At 40.9% G+C, this 16,877-nt stretch overlaps 3 protein-coding genes across 3 annotated transcripts; 1 reads left to right on the top strand and 2 right to left on the bottom strand.

Moving 5' to 3' along the window:
* Positions 1–47: 47 nt before the first annotated feature.
* ighmbp2 (immunoglobulin mu DNA binding protein 2) lies at positions 48–7,532 on the top strand. Its single transcript, XM_031870090.1, has 16 exons — positions 48–221; positions 742–824; positions 987–1,156; positions 1,252–1,447; positions 1,532–1,629; positions 1,800–1,963; positions 2,123–2,323; positions 2,426–2,573; positions 2,662–2,836; positions 3,325–3,507; positions 3,609–3,727; positions 3,809–3,903; positions 4,135–4,258; positions 4,340–5,164; positions 5,258–5,457; positions 5,951–7,532. Exons 2-16 carry the CDS (start codon positions 748–750, stop codon positions 6,146–6,148), a joined length of 2,973 nt encoding a protein of 990 aa, XP_031725950.1. The 5' UTR covers positions 48–221; positions 742–747; the 3' UTR covers positions 6,149–7,532.
* LOC116395892 (zinc-binding protein A33-like) lies at positions 3,732–9,081 on the bottom strand. The gene is made up of 6 exons (XM_031870103.1): positions 8,682–9,081; positions 8,141–8,236; positions 7,712–7,942; positions 7,253–7,275; positions 7,057–7,175; positions 3,732–6,987 (listed from the first exon to the last, which is right to left on the bottom strand). Exons 1-6 carry the CDS (start codon positions 9,069–9,071, stop codon positions 6,437–6,439), a joined length of 1,410 nt encoding a protein of 469 aa, XP_031725963.1. The 5' UTR covers positions 9,072–9,081; the 3' UTR covers positions 3,732–6,436.
* A 2,230-nt stretch (positions 9,082–11,311) lies between these two features.
* rapsn (receptor-associated protein of the synapse, 43kD) lies at positions 11,312–16,849 on the bottom strand. Its single transcript, XM_031868374.1, has 8 exons — positions 16,222–16,849; positions 15,310–15,648; positions 14,461–14,619; positions 13,475–13,573; positions 13,192–13,314; positions 13,029–13,082; positions 11,661–11,860; positions 11,312–11,468 (listed from the first exon to the last, which is right to left on the bottom strand). Exons 1-8 carry the CDS (start codon positions 16,444–16,446, stop codon positions 11,396–11,398), a joined length of 1,272 nt encoding a protein of 423 aa, XP_031724234.1. The 5' UTR covers positions 16,447–16,849; the 3' UTR covers positions 11,312–11,395.
* Between the last annotated feature and the right edge of the window lie 28 nt (positions 16,850–16,877).

Below are 16,877 nucleotides of genomic sequence, written 5' to 3' on the forward strand. Positions count from 1 at the left end.
TTTTCAAAATAAAATGTGTGTGAAGGGAAGTCATCTGAGCCGTTAGGTGGCAGTGTAGCTAGAAGGCTGACAAGCTAGCTAGCTAGCATAATAAAGGAAGACAACATGAGTCAAACAAACACACTGGTGTTGTGCGTTTGAAGATATTAGCAAGACACTTTTAAGAGCTTAACATCAGCTTTTCTCTCCGCAGATAATCTAGCTGACATCTTCATTAGCAGGTGAGTGTCCTTCTGTCTTTCGTGCTAACTGTTGCTAATGTAAGAGTGCAGTGTAGCTAGCAAGCTAACGTGAGCGTTCATGAAGCGTTAGCATATATCTGTCTTAACTACTACTCTGTATACTCATGGTGGAAGAAGTGTACAGGCTTTATAACGTTACTTCAGTAGAAGTAACACACATTTACCCAAAGTAATACAACATAATACACAAAACAACATACTGAGTATTTAGTAGCATAGGATATACTCGATTAAAGTGGAAATACCTTAGAGCTGGACTTAAGTGTGGCGCTTGAATAATTAATAAAGTAGTATGTTATATTCCACCACTGGTGTGATTTGCCCCTTACCTATCCTTAAATTACAACATATGTTATCAGTCAAATGTGAGCTGGTGTGTGTGTATAACATTAAAACTGAACAGCAGATAGTTAGTAGGACCTCTTCTGGTTTGTCTCTAGCTTCATTGAAGTAGCTCTGATCTGTTCTGTAACACTGATCATCTTTTGGTTGTTTTTAGTGAGTGATGGCGGTTGAACAATTTGTGTCAAAGACACTCGAGCTCCTACAGGAGGAGAGGGAGGCTGAAATAGAGGAGACCAGGTATGTAACATAACATCCAGACTGTGATACTTTACTTAATAAAGGCTTTTTTTCAGCACTTTTGCTCTGCACTTCAATGAATGACTTTGGTCAAGCTTCAAAAACACAGGATGCTGCTCTTCACATAATAGCGCTATAAAATGTCTTCTTTTTTGCCTTCAGGATATGGCAGGAGAACATCTCTCTCAAGGATCTTCAAAATAAAGGAGTTTGCCTGCTGAAATTGCAGATAGGAAGTCAGTCCACAGGCCTGTATGGCCGCACAGTCATCGTCCTTGAGCCAAGAAAGCATCTCGGTTTCTCATCTCTGCCAAGCAACAGCTTTGGACCTGGTGAGATGGAAGAATAAAACATGGGATCTGTGGGTTTTCTTTGTGACTTTAGCTTCATATTTTGCTTCTTGTGACATCGATGTCTTTTGTTACAGGGGACATAGTTGGCTTGTATGACACCGGTGGATGCACCCCGGCCTCACAGATCGGCACAGGAATAGTGACGAGGGTCAGCCAAGCTTCTATAAACGTGGCCTTCGACGACTTAAAGGACGGCCTCAGCTTTGATACGGATGCGCTTCACAACCTCTTAAAGTTGGCAAATGACATCACCTACAAACGGATGAAAAAGTGAGTTTTTATATAAGAACGATACAAGTGAATTATGAAAACTTGAAACAACTTATTTTCTCTGTGTGTTTCTTTTGCTTGCAGTGCCTTGAATACATTAAATGGATACAGGAATGGACCAGCTGCCAATATGATAAACGTTCTTTTTGGAGACTCAAAACCGTCTAATCAATCACAGCCAAGTAAGTCACACTTTACTCAGCAAACATAATCAAAAGATAGTTGCTCAGAGAAATTGTGCTTGTTGGTTTGCTTTTACAGAAGTATGCAACATACTCTATGCTGATTTCAAAATGTTGCATGAATCATACGATCCACATACAATTCTTTGTATCCTATTTTGTTTCATCAGACGACGTTCAGTTCTTTAACTCGAACCTGGATGATTCTCAGAGAGAAGCTGTGTCCTTTACGCTGTCTCAGAGAGAAGTGGCTGTGATTCATGGACCACCAGGCACTGGGAAGACCACCACAGTGGTGGAGATCATCCTGCAAGCAGTCAAACAAGGCCAAAAGGTGCAGAAAGTTGATATTTATTAGTGTGTGTGTATATATATATGAATATGTTTCTCCTACTGATTAATGCAGTTACATTTACTGTGTTCTGTCAGTTGTCATTGCAGCACCTCAGTCTAGACGGGCTCATTTTCACATTTTGATTCTGTGTTTGTGCAGGTCCTCTGCTGTACGCCCTCTAACGTGGCCGTGGATAATCTAGTGGAGAGGTTAGCCCGGTGCAAGGCAAAGGTGCTCCGGCTGGGTCACCCTGCCAGACTCCTGGAGTCCATACAGAAACATTCTCTCGACGCCATCCTCGCGCAGAGTGACAACGCAAACATCATCGCTGACATCCGTAAAGACATCGATAAAGCATTTGTAAGTAGTTTAGCGTGTGCGCCTACTGGCATGTGTGCCATCTTGACTGACTTGTTGTACATATAAAAACAATTTATTTTCTTTTCTTTTTTCATTTTCAAGATTGGAATGAAGAAAATGCGTGAAAAGGGAGAGCGGGTGAACTTCAAAAGAGAAATAGGGGAGCTTAGAAAAGAGCTCAAATCAAGGGAAGCAACAGCCATAGCCCAGATCCTAAAAAGGGCCGATGTTGTGTTGTCAACCAACACAGGTCAGTATTGGCCGTGATTGAAGGAAAATGTCTTTCAGTCGTTGCAGCGATGCTGAAAGGCAATCACAGTGCACTTGTCTGCGTTTAGGTGCTGGTGGCGAAGGCCCTCTGAAGTACCTGCCGGCGGAGCATTTTGATTGGGTGGTGATAGACGAGTGCGCTCAGGCGCTGGAGAGCAGCTGCTGGATCGCCCTGCTCAGAGCACGCAAGTGCGTTCTGGCTGGAGACTACAAGCAGCTACCACCTACTATCAAATCACAAAGGTAAAGAAACTCCTCTTTTTTTCATTCACATGAATTCACATTCAAGATTTTGCATTTGTCCTGTGACAAAAAAATTTCTTGTAAACGCATCAGAATATTTCTTCATTTATGAGTTAAGCTCTTAAATAACAACATGGGGTTTAGTTTGATCAGATTTGAATGAGGGCAACTGTCAACAACACTCATCCAATTTGGTTCAAATGCTAAATTCTCATTGGTGCAGAGAAATATGTGACATCATCTTTTTCCAGTTGAGCCCGGCCCACGTTAAACCACTGACACATGAAAGACAAAAACACAAATACAGAAATCTCTCACATGAAATAAAGAAAACTGTTCTAACTTTGGCAGAACATGTGTGTTCTTGTAGGACCCCATCGACCATAGTGAGATTGTTTTCAGTGCCTTTTTTTTTTAAAATTTTTTATAAGATCTTGTTTCAGATTTTTATAGGTTACCGCACATTGTTTTTCTTTTGTGCTCCACAGGGCTGCATCAAAAGGCCTGTCTCTCAGTCTCATGGAGAGACTCATCCAGATGTATGGGGACTCAGTGGTCCGGATGCTAACGGTTCAGTACCGCATGCACAGTGCCATCATGAACTGGGCCTCCAAAGAGATGTACCAGGGAAGACTAACGGCCCACAGCTCTGTAGAGGGACACTTGTTGAAGTGAGTGCGAGCTTGATGATGGAAAGTGTGTCACGTTTGTATTTCAGTGAATGATAAATCATTAAAGTAAAAAAAAAATAATGATGTCTTTGATGCTGAAGAGATTTACCAGGAGTCACCTGTGTTGAAGAGACCAGCACGCCACTTCTTCTTATTGACACTGCAGGCTGCGGCCTGAGTGAGATGGAGGTCACAGATGAGCAGTCCAAAGGCAATCAGGGTTAGTCATTTTTATTGCAAGAAATCACATTTCATTACAGTCAGTGTGGGCTCTTAACACGGTTGACTATTATTTCGTCAGGTGAGGTAGACATTGTTGAGCTGCACATAAAGGCCTTGACTGGAGCTGGGGTTAAAGCTAAAGACATCGCTGTTATTGCTCCATACAATCTACAAGTAAGTCACTGGTTTGAGGGACTGTAGTGTAAAATGTTCCCACATCAACTAATACTACTGTACCGTGTCATAGCAATAATGCAGAACTTAAATTTCCATTTAAAATTAAAAAAAAAGAGATCTACACTTTCACAGCAATTTAAATACAATCCGTACAAAATCAAAAGACCTTACAGTTGTGTCTCAAAAGCACTAATTGACTTGTATGTTAATGTGTTATCTCTGTAATAGGTCCATCTTCTGCGTCAGAAACTTTCTGCGAGGCATCCAGAGCTGGAGATAAAGTCCGTGGATGGATTTCAGGGCCGGGAGAAAGAGGCGGTGGTGTTGTCGTTGGTTCGGTCCAACAGAAAGGGTAACTTATTTAGCTGTTTTTCTGCCACACAGTGATTGTGTGCAGCAATCATTCATGTATTTGTTCATTCCTTTATTTTAGGGGGAGTTGGATTTCTGGCAGAGGACAGAAGGATTAATGTGGCTGTTACACGTGCAAGACGTCACGTCGCTGTTGTGTGCGACACCCAGACTGTCCAGAGTCATGCTTTCCTGAAGTCCCTGATCAATCATATGACTGAGTTTGGCGAGGTCAGAACGGCATTTGAGTACATCCAGGACATCGTGCCACAGAACTACACCCGTGACCACAAAGACACAAAGGCTAGTGCGTCTGCCAGCAGCTCCACGTCCACCAAACAGAAGGTTAAAGATCAGCCTCCGAGCAGGGCGAAGCAACAACAAAAGAAGTCCACTGGCAGCAGCAGTAATGAAACTGCTGCTGGTACCGAGAAGCACATAACGTCCTGCATGACGGCACTGACGGAGGAGGAGCAGAAGAAGAACAGGTGTGCTGAGATCAGAGCGCAGGTGGAGAGCTTTCTAAAGGACTTAAGTCAGAAAGAACTACAGTTCCCATCATCGTTTAACTCTCATGACCGCCTGCTGGTCCACCAGATCGCTGAGGAGCTGGGCCTCGTGCATGAGAGTAAAGGGGAGGGTAAAGGCCGGTGTATCATGGTCGCCAGGCCTCTGGTGTCAACACCAGCTGAGAGGCCAACACAAGAAGAAGAAGAAGAAGAAGAAACAATCCCTGATCCCCAAAGAGAGCTGCTGTGTCAACCTCCATCAGACCTGAAAAGTTTACATTTGGAGCGGATGAAGAGGGAGCAGCAGAAGAGGGAAGAACATGCTCAACAGAAACAGCAACAGAAACGCATCCCACCAGCTCCGGCCCAGTCATCAAAGAAGCCCAAGCCTGCTAAAGGTTTGTGATAGAAACACCTCATTTTAAGTGTTATTTTAAGCCGTCTGCTCCAATGTGTATGCAACAATTCGACTCTTAATATTTCTTTACCAGAAAAGAACCGAATGAAGGCCGGCGCCTGCGGCATCGCTGCTGCTGCAGCTCCAGACGATGACTTTGACACACTCATCAACGCTGTCATAAAGGCTGAAAGGGTGTGCAGCTTTGTCAGGTGTAAAGCTTCTTTGCTGACACTCGGACAGCTCTGCCTCTTCTGCAACAGGCAGTATTGTCTCAGTCATCATATACCAGAGGTAAGACAGGAACAGACCAACCAGATAGTAGTTGTTTTAGTTTGTGTGTTTATTAGACCGTCGCTGTATTAAATATGCATGACAGTGAAAGGATGTAGTTTTTGTTTATTAAAGGCTGTGCATTGATTTCAGCATAAGTGACAGCTAACATACATATCTTTTGTCTTACTTGTAGTGCTAATTATCAACCTAGATTGTTTTGGTGTGAGTTGCCTAGTTTTGGAGATATCAGCCGTAGAGATGCCTTCTCATGGACTGACAACATGGCGCTAGGCTTGTGGGGCTATTCAACTATGGTTGAAAGAAAATAGTTCCTACATTAAGCTGCTTACAATGAGGTCTGTGGATTGTCTGAGTAACCGGGTCATGATTTCTGCAAAGAGACATTGCTGTTGAGTTTTTCTAATGTATGTTTTTGGCATTTTAAGCACGACAAGCTGAGTGCCATGTCGTGTTTTTCTGATTTGATTGTCATGTTGTAAACCCTTTTTAGGTTCACGGCTGTGGAGATAAAGCCAAGTCTCATGCTCGGATGAGAATAAGCAAAGAAGGCGTTCTGTACGCAGGGAGTGGGAAGAAAGACAAATCCATGGACCCCAATAAGAAAGCCTATCTGCAAAGGAAGCTGGACTCTAAATTGAAAGATATGTCATCACAGAGGAAACCAAAAAACAAAGAGAACGACAGTTAATGATAGCAAATGCACTCTGTAAATGAACATAACTAGAGACTTTGTTCTGAGCAAGAATAAACTGTACAAATGTGTGAAAATGTCTTGTTTGATCAAATATACTGTGTTGCCCTTCTAACCTTCATAGTAAAGAATATGGGTTTTATACAATTTGCTGCTTATTTTTCTGAAATACGTATTGAAACTATACAACTTGTTAGTTATTTTTATCAGTTGTAGCAGCACCCTCAACAACACACACTCACTAAAGTCTTCAGCTCTACTGTCCCGTGTCTACTGTATGCGAGTCTACTTTACCTCCACTGTTACTGTCAGAGGACAGATTGTCAGTGGGATGGAGTTGTTTGCATTTTCATACAATCCAGGAGAGAAGTAGGGGAAAATCCTCTCTGTAAATCTATCTTTGAATGCGTGTATTACTGTCAAATCAGCAGCGTTGATGAAAACAACCTTTCCTTTGTCATAATCCAGCTGCACAGTAATCTTCTCTGGCTTCTGCTTCAACACCAGCTTGGTCCGAGGCGAGGTCTCAGCCCAGAATGAGTCCCCATTGCACAGGCCGAGCACCCAGAAACCCCCAGTCGGGTTGAGGAAGACGGTACTCTCCCTTTTGATGGACTCTCGGGCTACTCCGATGTACCAGTCTTTGCCCTGGCCCACCTCCACAGTCCAGCTGTGCTTCCCAGATGTGTAGCCGGTGGCTCCCAGCACACACACACGGCTGGTGCAGCGTTCAGGGTTACCGGGTACGACTTGCTTACTGCTGTGTTGTACGCTGGTCAACTCTTCAGAGAACTTTAAGTTGGAGTGGGCCGTGTTTGGATCCAGAGTGATGGGAGCTGGAAGTATAAACAAAATTCAGTATGTTGAAAATACCTTTACCTTTAAGCCATTGTCTGCTCACCCACCACATGTGATGATGTTGGCCATCTTCTTCCAAATTCTAAACTTAAGTGATCCCAGATGCTTTGCAGAGTTGATCAGGATATCTCTGATACATTCTGGCTCTGGAATATTGCATTTGGCCCTGAAACATGTTGAAATCATTACAACATTGTCTTATGGAGACTGTGATAACTATAGCAGATAGTGAGTTATACATACCGTTTCTTCATGTCCTTGTAGTCCTTAAAAAAAGGAAAGTATAGAAATGCATCAAATTTACAAAATGTTAGATGTGTAGTTCTATGCAAATCACATGTAGGTGCAAGGCTTTTTGAAATCAGCATTGATAAAGAGTAACGCCTGTACATGACTCCAAAACGCACAAGTTTTGATCCCAGTTGGATTTTCTTTAGGTCAAAAAGAATAATAGATTAAATATATCAAGTAGTGAAAGGAAACATTGATGAAATAATACATGACGGGAAGCATTTATTAGTATTTAAACAAAAAATGTACACTCACAAAGTTTTGTTTTTTTAAAGTAACTTTTTTTCAAAGTAACTTAAAAAAGTAACTTTTTTTCACAGTAACTTAAAAAAGTAACTTTTTTTTCAAAGTAACTAAACTAAACTTGGTTTATATTGCCATGTGGTTGTGTAAACATATCAGTAAATGTACCTGTAGAAATGGTAAGTCCTTTGCTCTGAGATATGCCTCAATATCACTGATGGTGGAAGAGAGGGTTTTGATCTGGTCCTTGATGTTCTCCAGCTTCTCACACATCACCTGGGTCTTAATTTCCTTTTCCTGTTTGAGCAGCTTCAGTCTACTGTTTTCCTCCTCCCTGAGGAATAGGTGTAGCTTCTGAAACCCCTCCTTAATCGCTTCCTCACTTTGATTAGCTTGGCTCTGTCATGTTGAGAAAACTGGTTATGTTTGGCAGTAAACCAAAGGAATGTTTGTGTGCCATGCTCAGAGTGTTAACTCTCTGGGCCAAAAATAATTTAACAAGTGATACTAGAAATTCAGAATGAACCTGTTAACAAAACCTCCATAAATATAAGTCAGAGTAGAGGTACAACAAAACTTTCAGTTCATAACTTTCACCTGTATATAGTTTTTGGTTTCCTCCCGGTCCACCTTGGTCTTGTTCAGTGTTATGAGCTTTTTCCTTAAGGACTCCAGCATCGCTGAAATTTCTCCCTGAAATGATTAAAAAAAGAATCGTTAAGAGTTCAAATCTCGAGCTGAAACAATGAATCTAGTCAACAAACAAAATGTATTATTATATTATATTATATATATAATTATTGTCAACTATCTCAATAATCAATTTGTTACTTTTTCCTGTGCATTAAATCCTTGTAAACTAAATTTTGTTGAGTTTTTGACTGGTTGGTCTGGGAAACTGGGGTATACACTTTTTATAGACTAAATGATTCATTATTTGATTCAGAAAACCATTAATATGAAATAAATTGTTATTTGCAGCCCAATGTATCCCCTTATACGCCTAAAAAAATAAACATGTTACACCCACAGTAGCAACAAATATTTGCTCTCACAGATCACTAATTGTGTTTCTTGTGTTGGAGTATATGTGCAGTTAATCCCTCTGTCATTTTCCCAGTTTCTATTTTTACTCCACCTTTTTCTGTTCTGCAGCCTCCTCCACTGGGCAGCATTCATGAACTTTATGCTGTCTTGACGTTTGGCAGACAAGACAGATGGGCTCCAGGTCATTATGACAAAAAATCTTCAGCTTCTCTTTGTGAAGATGACAAACGTCTTGCTTCCCGATGGTCTTTTGCTCTTGATAATTGTCCGCAGCTATCTTTAGTGCCAAATTGATAGGAGGCCTCCCAGGGACAGACACAGTGCGACACACAGGACATTCTTTGCATCCTTTCCATTCCCAGAATTTCTGTAAACAAAATCTGCAAATATTGTGGCCACATTTTAGGAGAACAGGAAGGTAATAAATATCAGAGCATTGAGGACAAAGTAAGTCCTTTTCAGAGAATGAAATCCCTGCCATCCGGCTGAAGTGTTCCTGTACAGTGAGGTTACAGTAGTGCTTCCTTCCTGCTCTTCAGGTGGTGTGACTGCAGGCAGTACCTTCCCCGAAACCTTTAAATGTTGGCAAACTAGTACGACTGGTTCCATACGCATCAAGTATTCCTCATGCAATATATTGAAATCTGTTGTTAAATGATGATAGTAGACTGACATTATATATATATAGTATACAGTATATACATATACATATATACCCAACAGTCAATAGCAGCACTAAGATCACAGAATAGACTTATATTCACTTTCGGTGCACTTTATTTTCCATTATGAAATGTTTCCATATTTGACACAGTAACATGGTTTGACTCAATGCATAAATATATTAACAATGCATTCAAGTCATCGTCTAAATCATTTAAACCATGGTTTTATCAACATGTCGTCTAGAAAAACATAAGAATTCTACTACATGTATTTAAATGTTGTGTTATTACTGCATTATTCCTCTGAGCAGGGCAAAGCTCAGAGGCAAAAACAGAGGTAGTTTAAATCGTTGAAGATGAGTGGCAGTGCTGTCAGTGAAATCGTATTTATACCCCAGAACCAAGAACAAAAAGTGTAGATGATATCCATGCTTTAGAAGTTTTACATTGACTGTACTACAGGTTGGATGAACAACTTCAAAGAAGAACCAGGAGCTAGTAGTGATGCGTGAGAAACATATATGAGGCTTGAGCTGTGAAAGTAAATGTGTTGGTCTCTCTCTTCTCATGTTGTCGCCCTATTTGCGTTTATAGAGAGAAAACTAAATACTTTTTTTAAGTTTTAAAGCTACAGTATTGTGTGTATTGGATGAGAAAAGTTTGTCACCTCTTTGCTTTAATGATGAAGGTTTCAAAAAGGATTCATAGTAATTGTTGAAATTATTCATCCTGTTTTGACCACTCAATTGAAATTATGCGTGTCCCGCATCAATGTTTTAACAGAGTACTTTTGTCAACTACAACTACAGTCTCACTAAAACTAAATTTAGGGGGAGTTTACTGTATGAAAAACCTTTTTTAAACCACGACTATTTAATTGACAGCTTTTTCTCCCCAAAATCACATTATTACTTGAATATAGTGAACAATGTATTGAACAAATATATAAGAGATATGAATGGTAAAAGCCACTGAATATTAAGAAATACTATAATAAACAATTCCGAAATAAATGCAGTTACAAGGATTCATAATTTGATGAAATCCTTTGTTTCTTGGCGATTGTAAAGAAAACATGCAACATTATCTGATGTAATAGCTCATGTTTTGGGGGCTTTCTCCCTCAAAACCACCTTAAGATTACAATGCCTAATCTCAATACATTTGACCAATTAATAAATATTTACATATGACTACAAATATGAAAGCACTACATTAAAACAACTGCATGTATCTCCTCCAAATGGTTATCTGACAAGTGTGTGATTGGTCAAAGAAGATCCTTTCCCAATAGGTTTCCTTCTCAACAATATTATGTTGATGTCAGACTTAAGAGTAAAACATGGACAGAAAAGGAATTTCTATGAACACAATGTGTGTTGATCTGGCTCCTTAATCTCGATGAATAAGGGAAAACATCAGCTGCATGAACCTGTTCTGTAAAGACACACTACATTTTGAATGGTTAAGAGATTTTAGCTCATCTTTAGGTTTTACACCTCAAATAAATCAAACCTTTAAAACAAATGAACATGAGAATAGTATGTACATGAATACAGTAATAAATATACCATGTATGAAATCAGTTAAATTCAGAAATGGCTCTGTGCTCTGATAAAAAATAATTAAATTAAATCAGCAAAATGTTGATTAAAGAAAAAGTGGATGTTGTGTAAAAGGTATTATCGGAACTGGAACAACAAACCCTGCGACTAAGATCACTGAAGATCATTTCACGAAACACTTCTCATCCATAAAATAGCAAATACAAGTTATAAATGCTCTTTGGGCGGTCCATATTCCTCTAGATTTAAATCCTGCAACAAAAAGAGAGTCATCAGAGACAATGTAGGTTCTTACTTCTTCAGCTTGTATTGAAATCAGTCAGTTCTACCTCCACCGTCAGCTGTAACTCACAGACTGATGTCTGTTAATAAGACGGAGGCCTTGATCATGTCCTCAGAGCCGCACTGTGCGACACTCTGGGTTCAGTTCAGCATCCTCTTCACAGAGCAGTGAATTATTACTCCTCAAACGTCTTCAGCGCATCCCGAGGCTGCCTGCTTCTCTCAGATCAGCCAGGAGCCTGTGAGGCTTCACGCTTCGTCTGCAGATCCAACGCACAAACACAGTCTCACAATCACACAAATCCAGGCTTCATGGAGGACTTGAAACATTTAGGACAACCCTTCGTGCCGTTCGTCTGCAGACACCTGAAGGAATAAAAAAGCAGAGTGTCAACTGCTTCGGCCTTTAGAGGTGTAAAAATCAAGAAATGCACATATTAATGCGGCCAGATCTGAAGACCTCACTGTATTCAATAATAATCACGCTCAATCATTTATGTTATCTATGAAATATATGTGTCAAAGATAATAAGTAGTACGCTGTGCTAGAACACCCACTTGAGATGGAAAATGTGGGAACAGGGTAAGGCCTGCAGTTTTTGGTCCCTGTCCCCGATGGACTCTCCACACATGCCGCAGTAGAGCTCCAGCTCCTCGACACACTGCAGGAACTTCACCACCTGCTCTCTGAGCTCCTCCTGCTGCCCCCGGGTCCGATAAATCCCTTCACTCAGGCAGTGCACCTTCAGCGCACACAGCTGACGACACAAATCAGAAAGAGACCGTCAATGTGACCTGTAGATTGTATGTATGATGAAGATTAGGTAACGGTTAATGGCACTAAAGAAAAGGTAATTGTTTTGTCTATAAAATGGAGAAAAATTGCAAAACATTCCTTTGTAACTTCCCTCGAAGTTGCCGTCTTTAAATGTCTTGCTTTGTCAAAACCAATAGTTGATAATCATGTGTTACGAAGAAATCTTAGTGCTAATTTATTTAAATGTATTGAAAATGTTCTGGTATCCTCCACACCAGACTCTCCAGCTACAGCAAACAAAGAATACAACAAAAATAATACCACAATAAAATAACATTTAAGCTGAAATAAGCTTCATAATCATACAAAATATCCTTTGTTTACCAGAATTTATCGAATCTATATTTGAAAGAGTTAACAGAAGGTGCCTGCCTTACATCCTTTGGATGCTTTTTACAGCAAAAAGTGTGAAGAAGTGTTTTCTCCTTTGAGAGAAACACATAAGTGGGAATCATTTTAAGGAGTTCACACTTAAATCATACCTATTAATCCAAAAGTAGATGACAGGCTCGGCTGTGATATCATAATATATTCTGTAAACAAGCTTTTAGACCTCAATCTTGTCAGCCGTACGTCTTATGTATACTAGAGTAGGTCATTGTATTTCTCTGAACCTGTCCTCATATGGCATCTCTTTCAGACCTGGAATTAGTTTATTAGCTCTTCTCTGAACCTTTGTTAATTATTTATATATATTTTACCTTATGAGGACACCAGAACAAACTTGCAAATTCAAGATGAGATCTCACCAAGGATTTAAATGGGCTGTGTCAATGTCAATGTCCTTAATAACTGTTATAAATATTTTTGTGTCTTCCGCTAAAAGATATGCATCAGGCTGCATCACACATGGCAAAACAAAGATAACAAAGAGGACAGGGCCCAACACAGATCCCTGAGGAACTCCGGAGGCCTGAAGTGGCATCAATTACCACCACCTGCTGTTTCCTACTGCGTGGAAAGTCCTCTATCCAGTCTGTAACTCTGTTATTTATGCATTATTGCTTGACTAATACGATTATTTGATTATAACTACTTGCCGATTAATTCTATTAATGGACTAATAGTTGCAGCTCTACTGTACTTGTGTCCTGTGTAACATCAGTTACCTTGTTTCCCATCCCATCTGCCAATTCCTGTGCTCGCTGCAAAGAATCAAGAGCCTGCAAAATAAACAGTGAGGCTGGCACTTATTATGAGAAACAATAAAACAATGATGTCAGTCATAAGAGTGTGATATTTGAAGGGAAATGTACATATAATTATAGGTACCTTGTCCAATTCTTTTTGCAGAAGCCAACACTTTGCAACTCCCAGGTAGACGTGTGATTGTCCGAGACGGTTTCCAATCTCAGTCATGATACCCAGTGCAGACTCGTAGCGAGGGAATGCTTTCTAGATGGATGAAGAGAATTACCAACATGAAGCTCGCCATACAGATGCCAGTGCAACAAACAGTTAAAGGGAAAAAATGAGAAAGCAACGAAAATAAATACACCAAAAGACAAAATCTTATCTTTAACCCAACAGGTCTGCACAAAGGGTCACATCTTACATCAACGTCACGCCTGCAGCGGTGTATGTCTGCGAAGTTTAGTAAGCACAGAGCCTGCAGAGGACGGTCGCTGTGCTGCAGAGCAATCTTCATCGACTCCTGTTGAAGTGAAACACAGAGGTTTTCCGGAAGAAATTCATTTGTCGGACTGTGATACCAAAGCTCTTCTGAAATCTAATGATGGGAAATCATCAAACATTTTGGATCATTTGGAAATTGGACTTTCAAAGTTAGTCAGGTTCATTGACAGCAGATATATTAAAATGAAATGGCAGTATTAAACTAAGTAGCACCATAATGTATACAATGCTTCTTAAAATTAAGTCTTATTATGAATGAAAATATTTACACGGTACATTTAACTAAATCATTCTGTGAATGAGAGAATTTGTTCTTTATAATGAAAAGACGCGTGCATCCTGAAACTCACCGCCATATTTTACTGAACTACTTTTACAAATTGTTATGGCAGCTATTTCATTCATCAGTTTCTTTATATTTAAGATAAACCAGGCTGACGTTGTTGTTTCACCGTAAGGACTCCTCTTGTACCCTGGTATTCTGAAAATGACAACATGTGTACATTGTTTGTCTAAATGTGTTTGGCAAAAGTAATAAATCTGAAAATGCATCCTGCTGTCTTGTTACTTTACTTTTGCACTCCAAGCCAATGACATCAAGCTATTTTTCACCCTCAGTACATAATTAGAACAGAGTGAAGACCAAAGCTTCATTAACACTTTAAACCAGCCCGTCTATGAGCATATTTCTGTCGAGGTTTAAGGCCTGGTACAACAGAACAACTGGCGCTTGCACCTGTCAGCAGAACATCTACAGTATCTGCAACTCCGACATCCAAACAGCCAGAGACATCAGGGGACAGGGAGTTTGTGACAAGCTATGCAAGTTTGTCTTTATGTGGGTGAGTCCAGACTTTGAGGACAGTTGGGACAGTTATTGAGTGTCGGACAGCGATAAAACAATACCTCACAGCACTCCATGGCGTCTGGCAGGCGCTCTAGTTTCCTGTAGGCGACAGACATGTGGTACTGGCTCATGGCTCGATACTTGAGGCTCCAACCCTTGCCGTAGTCATTGACAAGCTCAGCTGCTTTACATGGGAAGAACAGGGCTTTCTCATAGTCCTGTTGGCAGAAGTTATTGATGAGTAAGACGTCTGATATCCCAAATGGCAGTGTCTTAGTCAAATGTCTTTTCGGTTTTTTATTCCCTTCTTATGGCAATTCAGCAGTATCATTCTCTACAGTATTATTAACAGGGAAATTGTGTTTTCTTTCCTAAAATATGACATATGAGTGCATTTTTCAAACGCCGCTTCATCTCAATCACATTGAAACCAATCCTCCCAAGGAAGCAACGGGATGACTATTACACATCTCTGATGTCAAGGGTACTACAGAAACCCCCGCCAGGCAGCCTGCTCACTCCGCCCGTGTTTCACAATGCCCAGTACCACATGAGCTAACCATTGATGATGTTTGCTTGGATGCTCTGCAGTGTTATCATACTCTGCAAATACGTTGGCAACCTCAGTAATGATTGCGCAATGAAGTCCCACGTGCGATCCAATGAATGTTTTTACCCAAATAGAAAACCTGAGACGTCTGCAATGGTCAAATGATGTTTTACAGAAAAAGAAAAGTTCTTATTCAGGCTCTTTGTCTGTAATATGCCTTTCAATAAATATTTTTAAAAGACATTTGGGGGAAAGGTAAGGCTGAGCAAAGACAACAGTGTAGTATTTGCAGTGGAGCACACATTAAAATGATCACAATCAGCTTTCAGAACAATCTGGTCACTTCTATCAAAAGTACCTTAAGGTGGACATAAATGTTTCCCAGACTGCAGCAGACTCTGCACTCCAGCATCTTGTCATCGTTGTTGTGTGCGTAGCGCAGGGCCTTCTCGTAGCTCTCCAGAGCTTTCTGGAAGACACTGAGGCCCAGGAAGGCGTTGCCCATGCTGAGACAGACCTGGCCGTTGAGCTGCAGGCTGACGGTGGTGCCCTGCATGTTTAAGCAGGTCTTACAGTAGGACACCGTTTTCTGGAAGTCGCACAGCTTCTCATTGCTGCGCGCCAAGTTCAGGTAGCCTTCTGTCAGGTAGTCTGGGTCCTCCATTTCTCTGGCTGTGTCGATTTGATCTAGAGCGTACTGCAAAGAGAGTTAGGAAAACTCGTAGGCAAATTGTGAATCAATAAAAACAAAGATACTGAATAAAAGATACATTATATGATGCATTTATTGAAAGATGTTGGGCCTCTACTTTCTAAAGTCCTCATTAAAGCGAAGTAACAGAGAGTGGGTACTGCTTGAGTAAAGATGGCTATGTCAACAAGACACCCCACACTGGTACTCGGGTTGCAGGACACTTATTTACTCTGCATCGTGTGGAAGCCACAAATTAACCCATGCTTCTTCACTTCTCCTTCAATTGTCACTTAATTATTGTAGAAATGTACTACAGCACAAACTGTACCAGACGTTGTGAAATATAAAATCGATAGGATAGTCAGTGGCACACACACACACACACACACAGCGCTGTTTGCATAACACAAAATATGATCACACTGTAGTGAAAATGTGTTTGTCTTGACACGAATTATCAAAACCAAATGACAACACTTGACATTTAGAGCAGGACAGACCATATATATATATATATATGTACATTTGTTTGACTACAGTAAGTGTAAGTAGCATAACTGTTCTTTGGAGGCTTACCTTGAGCATATCTTTATATTTTCCCATTTCTGAGTGAGCCGTGATCAGGCACCCTAACACCCGAAACTTCCCTCCAGGATCTGAGGTCTTCTCCAGCACTTTTGTCCAGACATGCAGGGCTTTGTCTGTCTGATTGGACTGATACAACCTCAGGCCCTTCTCTATCTGCTGCTTGGTTTGGTCCTGGCCCATCTCTGGTGCAAGGCGCCTCATAAAAATATTCATTCGTTTAGGCCATGCAATTTCAGTGAGGCAGCAAGAAAGTAGATCCTTGCCATGCACAGAACAACTCCAAAGAAGATCCCTTGAAGATGATCCCTCAGGAGGTCGCTGCCAGCAGGCCTACCAGATCCCGCTCTCTCAGCTCCGGCTGTGCTGAGATGGAGAGGAAACTGAATCCACCCAAGTAAAACGGCAACGCACCAAGACCATTATCGCCAGTCGCTTCTAGGAGAGCTGCAGGGCCAGAAAAGAACCGTCCCCATTCAACCCTGCAACGATCCCCTCTCACCATCAAGTGGTACAAAATTCTCCGTGAGATTTGCGTTTGAAAAATGCCAAAGAAACACGTTTCCCGACAGAGTGCTAGCAGTGATATCCCAGAATATCTGCTCCCTCCACACCCCAGCAAAAGGAATTCTCAACACCCCCGTGTC

This window comes from Anarrhichthys ocellatus, unplaced genomic scaffold (assembly GCF_004355925.1).
Source record: "Anarrhichthys ocellatus isolate YVR2014 unplaced genomic scaffold, GSC_Weel_1.0 scaffold2, whole genome shotgun sequence".
Classification (NCBI taxonomy): Eukaryota; Metazoa; Chordata; class Actinopteri; order Perciformes; family Anarhichadidae; genus Anarrhichthys; species Anarrhichthys ocellatus.

Bases quoted from the DNA above. Each gene is read 5' to 3' on its own strand.
- ighmbp2 (XM_031870090.1), top strand. From the start codon at position 748: ATGGCGGTTGAACAATTTGTGTCAAAGACACTCGAGCTCCTACAGGAG. The intron at 825-986 runs GTATGTAACATA...TTTTGCCTTCAG, and splicing joins GCTGAAATAGAGGAGACCAG to GATATGGCAGGAGAACATCT. The intron at 1,448-1,531 runs GTGAGTTTTTAT...TTTTGCTTGCAG, and splicing joins ACCTACAAACGGATGAAAAA to TGCCTTGAATACATTAAATG.
- LOC116395892 (XM_031870103.1), bottom strand. From the start codon at position 9,071: ATGGCAGGGATTTCATTCTCTGAAAAGGACTTACTTTGTCCTCAATGC. The intron at 7,276-7,711 runs GTACATTTACTG...CCTTTTTTTAAG, and splicing joins AGGACTTACCATTTCTACAG to GACTACAAGGACATGAAGAA. The intron at 6,988-7,056 runs GTGGGTGAGCAG...TTATACTTCCAG, and splicing joins GGCCAACATCATCACATGTG to CTCCCATCACTCTGGATCCA.
- rapsn (XM_031868374.1), bottom strand. From the start codon at position 16,446: ATGAATATTTTTATGAGGCGCCTTGCACCAGAGATGGGCCAGGACCAA. The intron at 14,620-15,309 runs GTACTTTTGATA...TTCTGCCAACAG, and splicing joins ACATTTATGTCCACCTTAAG to GACTATGAGAAAGCCCTGTT. The intron at 11,861-13,028 runs GTAACTGATGTT...TTGTGTCGTCAG, and splicing joins CAGATGGGATGGGAAACAAG to CTGTGTGCGCTGAAGGTGCA.